Here is a 12,718-nt window from a genome sequence, read left to right as displayed (position 1 = left end):
TATATTTTATCTCTTGCAGTCATCTAAACTTTAGACAGCAGAAGAAAATACTTTACAATCAAAAATTTACTTTCATACATGAAAATCTGTGTTTCGGTGAAAACTTCTGCTGAGGTATAAAGATCGCAGGCACGCAGAGAATCCTACAGCGCATGTGCAGATTATGTGTCATCACTGTAGCTTGTTTCTGATGGGAGGAATCGAGTGTTACAATTGACCCCGGTCTCGCCTAATAAACACTTCATTTAAAGTTCTTCTGAACATTTAATGCAGCGCCACAATCAATAACTTATGCCTCTCTATCACCATCTCTGGTTGAAACATAAAATGGCAGGTTACTTTCATAGATTCTTGAAGTGGGTTGTCTGATATCTGTGATCACCGGATCGGAGTGGCTAAAAATAAATGTCCTTTACTATTACTTAGAAGAATGTTGTTTTTGTCTAAATGGTTCCATGAAGAACCTTTAACATTCGAACAACCTTTCTGTTTCACAAATAGTTCTTTGTGGAACCAAAAATGGACCAATCGTTCTGACAGATAGTTCAGGTTAGCAACAGTTTGTCCACTCTTGGAGTATCACCGGAGGGCAGATAACGGCTGCATTCCAAGGCATCAAGGCACATCGCAATCCAACGTTTGCTTCCCTTCCTGTCTCCTCACGTATCTTCATCTGATCGATTTTTACAAGGCACTACACACAGATGTACCCTGCACTGCCTTCAACGTCCCACAATCCTGTGCGTGTTGTGGATTGACTGATCAATTTTTGGGTTAAGTTTTATTTCACTTTCTACAACATTTGATTGAATTTCTGCTGGGAAATTTGTATTGTAAAAATGTGAAAATATTAGATGTTTGGTATTGCCAAGGTGCACTCTAGTGATATTTCAAATATAACTATACATTTCTTTAGATCGAGGCTCTAGTTCTCACAATGGGTCTCACTAGATCTCTCTGAAATGTTTATATTGACGCAAGGCTTAATGACGACAAGGACATTATTTATTAAGAGCATTTATTAATAGCAATTATTTATTGTGCTTACATTGTCTTTCATTGTTTTTGTCTTTCAAGTCTTTTATACTTCTTGTGTTAGTTTTCCTCAGTGCTGACTAAGACTTTCATCTCTGCAGTACAAGATGTTTCCTCTATTTTGGTCCGTTGCTTACAGGTGAGAGGGAGGTTTGTATCTGGATTACACAGGAGATGCCAACGCTGTCAACACAGAGCAAAAATATTAACCTTGTAAGAGTTTTATAGAACTCAGCTCTAAACACATTTTAAGTTGATTTACTTCATTAGTCATGTGATTTAGCCATGCCATAACAGTAATTCAACACAATTCTACCTCGATGATGTACACTTATATAAGCAAAAGGGAAGGACATGTTTTTATTCTCACCTTTCGCAGGCTCCCTTTTCCAGCCAACAGGCGAACCAGTGCCCATCCAGGCACCAGCAGAATGGAGGACAGGGCCAGTAACCAGCCTAACGCATACGCCCAGTCTGGGTACACATACCAGCGGTTAAATGTCAGGGGCTTGTACTGCACCAGAGAGCAGACAAGAGACACCTGAAATAGAAGAATAAAATAAATTCTGACAATGTGTGAAAGAAAACCCAGGGCAGGTAAATAATAGATATTGGTTGAATTTTTGACCAACATTAATCCTATGTGAAACCCTAACAAATAAAAAAAACCTAGAGATATACACACACCAGAGACACAAGAGGAGTCAGGTATTTCCAGCACAGTTTGAATATGTAGTTGGGTCGTGTCTTTGTCATGTCTTCAATGATGTCAAACATTCTCTCAGCACCTGTGGTATGAGAATTTTTGTTTTCTTTTTGTTTGTTTGTTTTATTTAAAGATAACATTTGCCTTGTACACACTATTGGTCAGTTTGAATGTCTCAGACTCATGAGTGAATGGAAAATCATTTTTTCTATTGCTTGTTGTAACTCACCAAAGACCCAACCCATGGCCAGAGACTCAAACACAGCGATGAAAAGAAGACTTGCTCCACTGTAACCAAAGTAGTCAAACAACTGGAATACATACACCCCCCCCTGCAGATCACAATACAACATTACAATTAGGATTTGTGCTGCTTGAAGGCATACTTTGAGATAAAGTGAAAATTCTGTCATAATTATTCACCCTGAAGTTGTATGATAACCATAGGACTATTGTATATTATTAATTTTTTATTCAACTGAAGAAAGGCGGTCATATGCAATCATCAATTATAAGAGAATATACATTTTTAGGTGATTTTTTTATTTGGTCATTTCATTTCTCACACATACGCACACACACACACACACACACACACACACACATTCTTACCTCTGTGACCATGATAAGTTGGCTTACAAAGCAACCAAGACAGAAGAAAAGGAGAAACATTTCTCGACGTCCAGCTTTGCGCAACACCATGGGGAACTGGTCAGTCACTGATGTCATAAAAACCTCCATTGCAACAAACTGCAGTAAAACCCAGTACAGTGTATTAGAACTGTGACACCATAGTGCTCTTATACCCCAATGAGGCTCATTTCTTGTATTTTTAAATTAACAATGATATATTGGAAATTATCGCTCTATCAGTAGGTAACGGTTACTGTAAGGTTTTATTTTCTCAAGCAGTAGTTTTGTGTTTTGCTTTCAAATTCTTTTCAAATAAGTAAAGAAAGCACTACGTGCTTTGTTTGAAACTGTATACTAATGATGGCGCATAATGCTGAAAATAGCCTAAAAGGTCACAGTAAAATCGCCAGTGTTAAAAAAAGTCAAATTAACACTCACAGTGTATATATAATCCACACTCTCAAAGTGTGGATTATATAAACACTGTGAGAGTTAATTTGACCCTTTTTAACACTGGCGATTTTGCTGTATAGTTAAATAATACAGCCATGAATAGATGCATATAGTCAGCAACAACTCTCATAGGCTGTGGCATTTAGGCAATGATTAATCGATATTAAACAGACCAAAGTGTTAGAAGAAAACATTTCCACATCATTTTTGCACTAGCAGCCTGAACTGTTGACAAGGCATTTTGGATACAAGTATTGCTGCTGTTGGTGTTAAATTCTGACCTTCCTGAATATGTGCCTGAGGCGAATCAAAATTCAAGATTAGTGCATTAAAAGTATTCCGCTCACCACAATTGCACAAAGGTTTTGTGAAATCCTGTACAATAGCCTGTATACTGTAAATGTGACCTTGGATCACAAAACCAGCCTTAAAGGGGTCATATGGCGCGAACACGTGTTTTTTTGTGTCTTTGGTGTGTTATAAGTTGCCCATACATGTATTAGACACTTAAAATTGCAAAAATTTAAGTTAAAAAAGATGCATTCTATCTAAAAGCGAATGCTCACCCAGACCTGCCTGAAACGCCTTGTGTAACCACAACCCCACAAATCTACGTCAGTTCGTGGTATGATTTGACTAAGACCGCCCAAATACGTAAGTAAGGTGGGCGTACCTGTCAGTACAATTGCTTTGGAACCTGATGTTCCAAATATGGTAAGAGACGTTACATTTCCCTCACACGCTTGCAGTATTCCACCAATCACTACGCACTGGCCAATCATAGCACACCTCGCTTTTCAGAGCGATGAGCTTTGTTAAAAATCTGCGCGTTTCAGAGAGGCGGGGCAAAGAGGAGATACAAACATGCACGGTATGTATGGTTTTATTCCAAAAATCTTTAGGATATTAAAGATCATGTTCCATGAAGATATTTTGTGAATTTCCTACTGTAAATTTATAAAAATTCACTAAAACCACATTTCCTCTAATCTCTGAAGGTCTGGGACCTTTTGCTGTTTTCATTGGCTAAGGCCCATGTATGTACAGTACATATATATGTGAGATTAAACTCACCTGTGTGTCTAGACCCAGCAAAATAATCATTATGAAGAAACACACAGCCCACAACTGAGGAAGAGGCATCATAGCAACTGCCTGTGGATAAGCTATGAATGCTAGACCAGGACCTGAAACAGAAAGATATATGAGGTTCAGTAGTTAGCATTCTAAATCATTGCTTTAGTTAGTAAATCCCATAACCCGACTCTTCCTGTTTTGTTGCAGTACCTGATTCTGCCACCTCCTCAATGGGGGCGCCCTGTTCATGGGCCATGAAGCCCAGGACCGAGAACACAGCAAAACCAGCCACTAAACTGGTACCACTATTCAGAAGACAAAGCCATAAGCAGTCCCTAAAAGTGAAAACATGGGTTACTGTATATAAAGACACACATACATGTTTACTTTCTTAACTAAAAGGGGTCATTCCACAGACTTCTATACACCTATTTCCCCCAAAATATAGTTTAGACACACACACAAAGACAAGTACTATCTGGCATCTTCTGCCTGTGCGCAGATTATTTACATTTATTAATTTAACAAAATATTTTATCCAAAATTCAAAAGTCAAGAATGTGTTCATTCACAAAACTCAAAAGATTCATCATAAAGATACTGTGGATTTAATTTAAATTTAGAGTTACAATGATATGTACAGTTACATTTCCTACAATGATATGTATACCGGCAAGAAAATAGGGCCAAACATAAAACCCTGAGGTACCCCACTGAGTACCCTTCAACTGAACCCAAGGAATTTATCTGTGAGGTAGGACTCAAATCAAGTACTGCACTCTTAAAAATAAAGGTGCTTAAAAGGTTCTTCAAAGTGATGTCATAGAATAACCATTTTTGGTTCCACAAAGAACCATTCAGTCAAAGAATCTTTAAAGGACCATCTCTTTCTTACCGTTTTATAATCTGAAGAACCCTTTTTCACCACAAAGCAGCTTTTGTGAAACAGAAACATTTCGACTTTTTTTTTCTTTTATGGCATCATGGAGCACCTTTATTAATATAATAATATATTGTCTTTTGTCCATTGTTTGTTACTTCAGTTGTTAGCTCTTTCACTTGTTTCATTAGTAGCAATACTAACCTGTAACAGTTGTTGGTGTATTTATTGTAGCTGCCTAGTACAGTAAGACAAGCTGTACACAAACCATAAGAAAAAAAGATCTGAGATCCTGCCTCCATCCAAACCTGAACACACAACACATGGGAATAATAACTCAGGAAGGGACCCAAAATACATTAATTTGGTCTTTATGCGTGGTTTTAAAGTCTCATGGAGTCATTTGCCTGTGGGTACCTGTGGGTCAGCGAGACGGGATGGTTCAGGGTACAGGTAAAACATGATCCCCTGTAGGGCCCCAGGAAGAGTCAACCCACGAATCAGCAACACCAGTAACATCACATAGGGAAATGTGGCTGTGAAATACACCACCTACAGACAATCATAATCAGACTTCTATATTATATTATTTACTGTATAAAGATGTCCATGTAGAAGACAACTATTTTTATCAAACCCTAAAATGTACAAACTCTGAAAGAGACAATATTCTCCAGTTATATTTTTACACACCTTGCCTGTAGATTTGACACCTTTCCAGGCGCAAAAATAACATACAATCCACATTGCAATGAGACACAGTAGAATTTCCCAGTTGATGTTACCCATCTGCTCAATACCTCCAGAGAGAAGCAGAACTCTACGCCTGTACAGTGTGGTAAGATACACAGTTATGTGATATACAGGCAGTCATGGCAGTTGTGGCCTAATGGTTAGAGAGTCGGACTCGTGACCTGAATGTTGCCTTGAGCAAGGCACCTTACCCCTACTTGACCCCCGGGCGCTGCAGTGATAGCTGCCCACTGCTCTGGGTGTATGTGTGTTCACGACTTGCTGTGTGTGTGTTCACTACTCTCTGGATGGGTTAAATGCAGAGCTCACATTTCGGGTACGGGTCACCGTACCTGACAAATAGGTCACTTTCACTTTCTTTACAGAGCTTAACCTTGTTTACATGTATGTGTGTGTAAAGGGTGTGATTTGTTAAAGGAGTTCTCATTTTCATTGATCTTTTGACATGTAAGCCAAATGTCAGTACAACAAAATAGGAAGTTATAAAAACTAAGAACTTTCTCTTTTACAAAATATTACTTTTATTCTAAAATTTTGCTTTTGACTTGCTACTCATCCATACTCTGGTTGGTTGGTCAGTAAAGAAAAATATTATTTTTATTAAACTTTATAAGAGGTTTACATGCAGGTAGGGTTAATGGACAGAAAATACTTCAGTATTTAGACAGCAGATGTCAATGGAAAGTCTACAAACAAACAAACAAACAAACAAACAAACAAACAAACAAACAAACAAACAAACAAACAAACAAACGTGTTTTTTTACTCCCAGAACTCAGTAGTTGAAGAGGTTGAATTCATTCTTGCTGTGCGGTTGATTAGATTCTTTGCAGCAAGATTTACACAGTTATCTAACACAAGGATAAAACAGAGTTACGTTAGCAGATGATGATGATTATGATTTTTCATTTGATTTTTTTGTTTATTTCACTTATTACCTGTGTTCCAGGCGTTGTCACAGCTGGCCCACGGAAGTTGAGAGCTGAAGGAGAAGAAGAGGTAGAAAAGCGCCCAAGCCAGAATGATGATGTAATACATGCAACTATACAACACTAACAGCTGTCCTGCATAGCCAATACCTGACAGAAGAAAACACACATATTAACCATAGAAAAAATCAAACAAAAGTGATTGATCAACACTCATTGACTCATGACAAATGCATTGCTGCTGTTTTCAGTTTAACTCTGATTACAGAATCTTTATTAAGAACTAACAAAATCAAGTGTAGCTTTAGTTCTGGCAGGTCACGTGAGTCTAGCTTGCATCAGCTGATCACATCAGGTCCAGCTAATCAATGTTAACCAATAGTCATACAACACACACTAGACTGCGTCCTATTTAAATTGCCTTTCTTTGCTCCTTATCAGCTGCTTAATTGTGTTGCACTCAAAACCCACCTCCATCCCCATCTCCTCCTTATCTGCCTGTGTCTGTCGGATCATTTTAATTTAATCCTGTTACGCATCATGAACTGTTCTGGTTCCCCAGGTGGGGGGACATGTATTGCTGCGCTCCCGCTCTGTCCATGCAAGGCTGCATGGACGGGCGGAGAGTTTGCCCAGAACAGTTTCATTCCGCCAACCTTAAATATATGCTATTTTGCAAGACATTATTATACTCTGCATGAATTAGTGTCTCTAAAATAGCTGTCATTCGAGAAATGTGTTTTTTATTCTGCTTCTTTCTAAAGTATGCAGACTATATCCTCCTAATACACATATTTTTGCTACCTGTTGTCAGGACATCGTTTTCTTGAGGTCTCAGAGTAATTAGTCACATGATCTTTAAGATTCAACCATGTCAGCATGTAACAGTTGTGACACATTTTGGTTAATGTGCAATTTATTTTACTGATACATTTACCAGAACAGTGATCTCTCTAATGATCTAAAATCTTAAAAAATAAAACTATAAATAATTAATTCAAACTTCTACCTTCAGCCAGTGGACAGAGGCGATGCCAACATGTAATGGCACCTTCTCGTGTGTACTGTCCCATTGCCGTCTCTAGCAGGAACAGAGGAACCCCACAGGTAACCACAAACACCAGGTATGGAATCAGGAATGCACCTGAAAATACAGTGAAATAATACATCATTCTAGCCCTCCTATTATCCTGAAATATCAACAAGTGGGGTCATATTTGACCCGAAATATAGTATGTTAATCTATAATACGTTACTCAAACTAAAAATGTTATTTGTTTTTATTTTCACACACTTTACTTATCCTAACATTAATAAAACATTTGGATAAAACATGATACCATGTTTTCTATATGTTTTAGCCTATATTGAATTGCTCCATTTACACTGAAAAAAAGTCTGATGTAAAAGTTTACTGGATATTTCAAGAAATACATTTCAGTTTTACCAGTCAAAAGAGTATTCATCTATTTACCCCAGACATCACCAACTGGGGCAAAGTGTGTATAGGGATTTTGAAAACTCTAAATGCACAAAATGTGCATGTTTATGAATTATTCTAATAAACTCTACAAAGTCAGAAAGAATCGAGGTTTAAAAATAGAATCAGATTATTATATTTTCTGAGATGTCAAAAGTAGCTGTGGGGTCTAAGATAATAGGAGGGCTAGACATAATATAAGATAGAATAAAATATGAGGATATGATCTCCTACCTCCTCCATTCTTGTAGCAGAGGTATGGAAACCTCCACACGTTACCCAGACCAATTACAATTCCTGCAACAGCCAGAAGAAACTCTGTTTTACTTCCCCAGTACCCTCTCTCCTCGATCCGTCCTTCTTCTTTGCCCATAACTTTTCCAGCAGTTCTGTCAGGTCCTGTAGTCCAGAGCGTTGATTCCGCAGCAGTGAATGTAATGAAGCAGAAAATGTTTCTAAATACGTCAAGCTGCTGTAATGGAAAAAGATTGGATAATCCCAAATATTCCAAATCAGAGTGTAATAAAGAACTGAATTTGCATAATTATTTCATCTATCGATAATAATCAACCTGTTCAAAACCAACCTGCTCTCCTCTTGTGTAATACTTTATACCTAATCCTATCGTAATCTTTTGATTTCTGAGATGTCCTGGTGAGGTGAATAGCAGCTTTTTTTGCAGGGAAGACAGTTTGAGGGGGAGTAGTGACTATAAATGAGTGTGTAACATTTCTGTATCTTCTCACTACAGAGCTTTCTGTATGTGGCCTTGACCTTCTTGTAAGAATAAAATACCAAAATACATGTTTTCTTCAAGCATTTATTGTATTCTTACCTTAAAATAAAAATTCCACGACACTACACTCCACACCTAAATGACAAAGTATGAAGTACATGATTTACAGAAAACAAATTAGTCATTGTGGTGGTCTGAAGCTCATATAAATCATTGTGATAGTTTAAAGTACATAGTGTGAATAAAACAACCTAAAACCTACTGCCTTCGGTCTTCAGTATTTAATTATTGAATTGCCGCTTCCCTGCAGTTTTAACATTTAACCGAAAAGTAACTTTGTATTTGAATAATAAAATTAGGGCAATTTTAATGCTCGTAACAACCACACAACTTTTCAGATTTGTTGATAAAAGTCAATTTGGATAAAAGAGTTTATAAATAAATCTTACAATTTTTGTTAAGAAAACACTTTGACACACATGCACGCACGCACACACTGAGGTGCGAGAGCCCATCTTCCTCTGGTATTATAAGATATGTACAGTACCTAATTTTGCCTGAATTTATAAGTGAGTTCATACCGTGATATTTTGTGTTCTATCATTGCTCAAAGCACACACTGTTAGCACTCCCACACAAACATGTGAGAACAACTGCTATCTACAGGGTTTTCAAACATGTCCTGGAGGACCCAAGTATTGCACATTTTGTAGATCTCCCTCATCTGACACAACCAATTCAGATAGGACAGGTTTGACAACATCAGTTTGATCAATGATTTAACCTAAAACATATTTTTACCATCGTCCAACTAAGGCCCTCCATTACCCATATCCATTTTAATATGTTTGCCATATAGGCCTACAGTAACAGCTTTGACATCTGAGCCTTGTTAAAACAATAACATACCCTTTAACAGCAGTATCATCAGTAATGGCGAGTAATTAGCATTTATAGCCTATCCACTGGCAGTTGCTATGATACAGAGGCAAATCGTGACACTGACACGCATTCTCCAGTGGACCATTAGCAACCCCAGTGGACTTTTGTTACTCAAAACTGTAGCAATATGTACCTGATGGTACATATTTTGTGGCGCTGCAAAAAGTGTACAGAGTTACATATATCCTATGAGACCAGGTTGAATTTAGTTATATTAAAATTGATTTCTATTATTATTTTATTGTATAATAATTGTACTAAATAAACAATTAGTTGAATTTTGTTGTATGTTCATTTGATTAAATCAACGATTTGTTGAATGGGTCTGTAAATTTTTGCATTTAAAGAAAACATATTGGACACTGACATCTAGCGGGTGAGCTTGGTATTGCAGTCTAAATTCAAAATATTGGAGAGGCAAGTTTAGTCAAGTAATGGTTCTTATCAGTTTCAGTTTAATCTACAGGCACTCTATTGTTTGTTGATGTGTACTAAAAGTCAAGTTTGGGCCACAAAAGCGTGCATGCGCAATAACCTTTGTTTATGTTGTTGCTTTGAAACCCTCTGTAGTCCTTTGTTGGTTGGCCGGCCAATGTTGGACAAAATGTATACATGTTACATCAAGATATGCACTAAAGGCTTTACTATATGTGACCCTGGACAACAAAACCAGTCTTATGGGTCAATTTTTCAAAATTGAGATTTTTACATCACCTGAAAGCTGAATAATTAAGCTTTCTATTGATGTATGAGTTGTTAGGATAGGACGATATGAGGTGGAGATACGACAGTTTAAAACTCTGGAATCTGAGGGTGCAAAAAAATCAAAATATTGAGAAAATCGCCTTCAAAGTTGTTAATCGGAGGCACTGTAGCAGGCCATCCACTCACAAAAATAAAGTTTTGATATATTTATGGTAGGAAATTTGCTAAATATCTTCATGGAACAGGAATCCTAATGATTTTTGGCATAAAAGATAAAATAGATAATTTTGACCAATACAATGTATTTTTGGCTTTTACTAAAAATGTTTCTGTGCTACTTAAGACTGGTTTTGTGATCCAGGGTCACATATATGAAGAGTTTGGTTCCAAAATGAGATAACTCCGTTTTTAAATTTGTTCAAAAATCATGTTTTTTATTGTGCATTCCAACTAACATCAATCAAACTGCAGTTGGTTTGTTTTGATTTAAGCCATAATAACACAAAAAAATACAGCTAACTAACACAATAAAACACAATAAACATGGCCCCGTCCCTTAGCCACTCAATGCAGTGAAGTCCTCCTGTACCCGTAGCAGAGAAAAAACCCCAAAGCATAATGTTTCCAACACTGTTCTTGACTGTAGAGATGGTGTTCTTGGGGTCATAAAACAGAGAGTCAATTTTGGCTCCATCTGACCACAGCACTTTCTCCAAAGCCTCTTCTGAGTCATTTTGATGGTCATTGGCAAACTTCAGATGAGCCAGACAGGCCTTCTTGAGCAGGAGGACCTTGGGACGCTTCAGGATTTCAATCGATTGTGGCATAATGGTTTGCTTGCTAACTGTGGTCCCAACTGCCTTGAAAACATTAACAAGCTTCTTCCATGTAGTTCTGGGCTGATCTTTAACCTTTCTCATAATCATCTTTACCCCATTGGGGAAATCTTGCAGGGAGCTCCAGACCAAGGGCAATTGATAGTTATTTTGTATTCCTTCTATTTCCAAATAATCGCACCAACAGTTGTCTCCTTCTCACCAAGCTTACTTATGTCTGTAGACCATTCCAGGTTTGTGCAGGTCTACAATCTTGTCCCTGACATCTTTTGACAGCTATTGACCATCGTGGTGGAGAGATTGAATTGGAAGATACAGATTCTGTTGGCAGGAATCTTTTATATACATAACAAGCTGACTTAAGGACTAATCTGTGGTCCATATAGGCACATAACCAATCTGTGGAGCCAGAATTCTCGCTGGTTGGTAGGGAATCAAATACTTATTTCATTGACTGACTGAAATGCAAATCAATTTATAACCTTTATATTTTTTCCAGATTTTTTGTTGATATTCTGTCTCTATCAGTTGAAATAACCCTACCATAAAAATCATAGACCCTTCAATTCTTTATAAGCAGGCAAATTTACAAAATCAGCAGGGGATCAAATAATGATTTCTCCCACTGGATGTAAGGTGTGGTAATTGTGTTTTTTGTCTGTTCTTTTCTGTTCTGTTTGTGTTTTTGTTGTTCCTTTAGTGACTCAGTGTGTTAATAGCAGGTGTCATCACTACTGGTCAATGAACCTGTTTTATTTATTTAACAGCAACACTGTGTGCTGCAGGGTTAATTTTGCTGTCTGTAGACAATATGTATGAATACAAAACACCCGTAATTCTTTCTGGTTCCAAATTAAACAGTATGCATACAGTTTGTAAATCTGTCAATAGGGTGACTGTAAAAAATCATGGATCACAGTTACAGTACCATAAAAACAAAATGTTTTCACCATACTTGTAACTGCAGCAGGTCGTGTCTGCATACAATAAACGAAAAACAACAGTCAATGGATCCTGCTCATGAGTACACACTGCATGATTTTAGCCCTGATTTTCACCTGCCAGGTTTGAGGAAATCGGAGGAAAATCGGTTCTCAATCATGTGACAATCACGATCTGCGAGGGTCATGTGTTAAAAATTGCTCAATGTGTTGACATGGCTTATTGAGGACATACATTTTTATAGTGTAGGTACTGTATATATAATCTAATGTGATAAATTACCTCCAGGAAACAGAACAACATCAAAATCAATCAGAGGCAATATTCAGAACTTTACTATTCATTTTCATATTTTTATACACTTACAGTGAACACACACTTGACTACATGTTATGTGGTTGTTAGCAAAAACCTAGTCTGCCAAAAATAGCAAGCCAACAACATTAAGGCAAATCCAACTTTTGTAATGATGGCATTTCCAGTCCCTGTTCTGACCATCTCTGTCAGTAAATTGTATCTTGTTTACCAATGATTTCTGAACAAACATTGCATCCACCCACTGAGAGGGTCTGTATAAAGGCCTGATACAGCCTGTGCCTCATTGCTTTTGA

The 12,718-nt window shown here is 37.4% G+C and overlaps 1 protein-coding gene across 1 annotated transcript; it reads right to left on the bottom strand.

The window, feature by feature from the left end:
- Positions 1 to 934: 934 nt before the first annotated feature.
- LOC130562666 (sodium- and chloride-dependent GABA transporter 2-like) lies at positions 935 to 8,635 on the bottom strand. Its single transcript, XM_057347822.1, has 15 exons — positions 8,533 to 8,635; positions 8,181 to 8,418; positions 7,476 to 7,610; positions 6,476 to 6,616; positions 6,304 to 6,388; positions 5,478 to 5,610; positions 5,202 to 5,336; positions 4,989 to 5,092; positions 4,115 to 4,239; positions 3,902 to 4,014; positions 2,354 to 2,491; positions 1,971 to 2,073; positions 1,723 to 1,823; positions 1,406 to 1,576; positions 935 to 1,218 (listed from the first exon to the last, which is right to left on the bottom strand). The coding sequence occupies exons 2-15, from the start codon at positions 8,317 to 8,319 to the stop codon at positions 1,096 to 1,098; spliced, it is 1,746 nt and encodes a 581-aa protein (XP_057203805.1). The 5' UTR covers positions 8,320 to 8,418; positions 8,533 to 8,635; the 3' UTR covers positions 935 to 1,095.
- Positions 8,636 to 12,718: the final 4,083 nt, after the last annotated feature.

The sequence above is a fragment of the Triplophysa rosa genome, linkage group LG12, assembly GCF_024868665.1.
Source record: "Triplophysa rosa linkage group LG12, Trosa_1v2, whole genome shotgun sequence".
In the NCBI taxonomy this organism is placed as follows: Eukaryota; Metazoa; Chordata; class Actinopteri; order Cypriniformes; family Nemacheilidae; genus Triplophysa; species Triplophysa rosa.
Note: the sequence above shows the minus strand (reverse complement) of the source record. Positions and strands in the feature narration are given on the sequence as shown.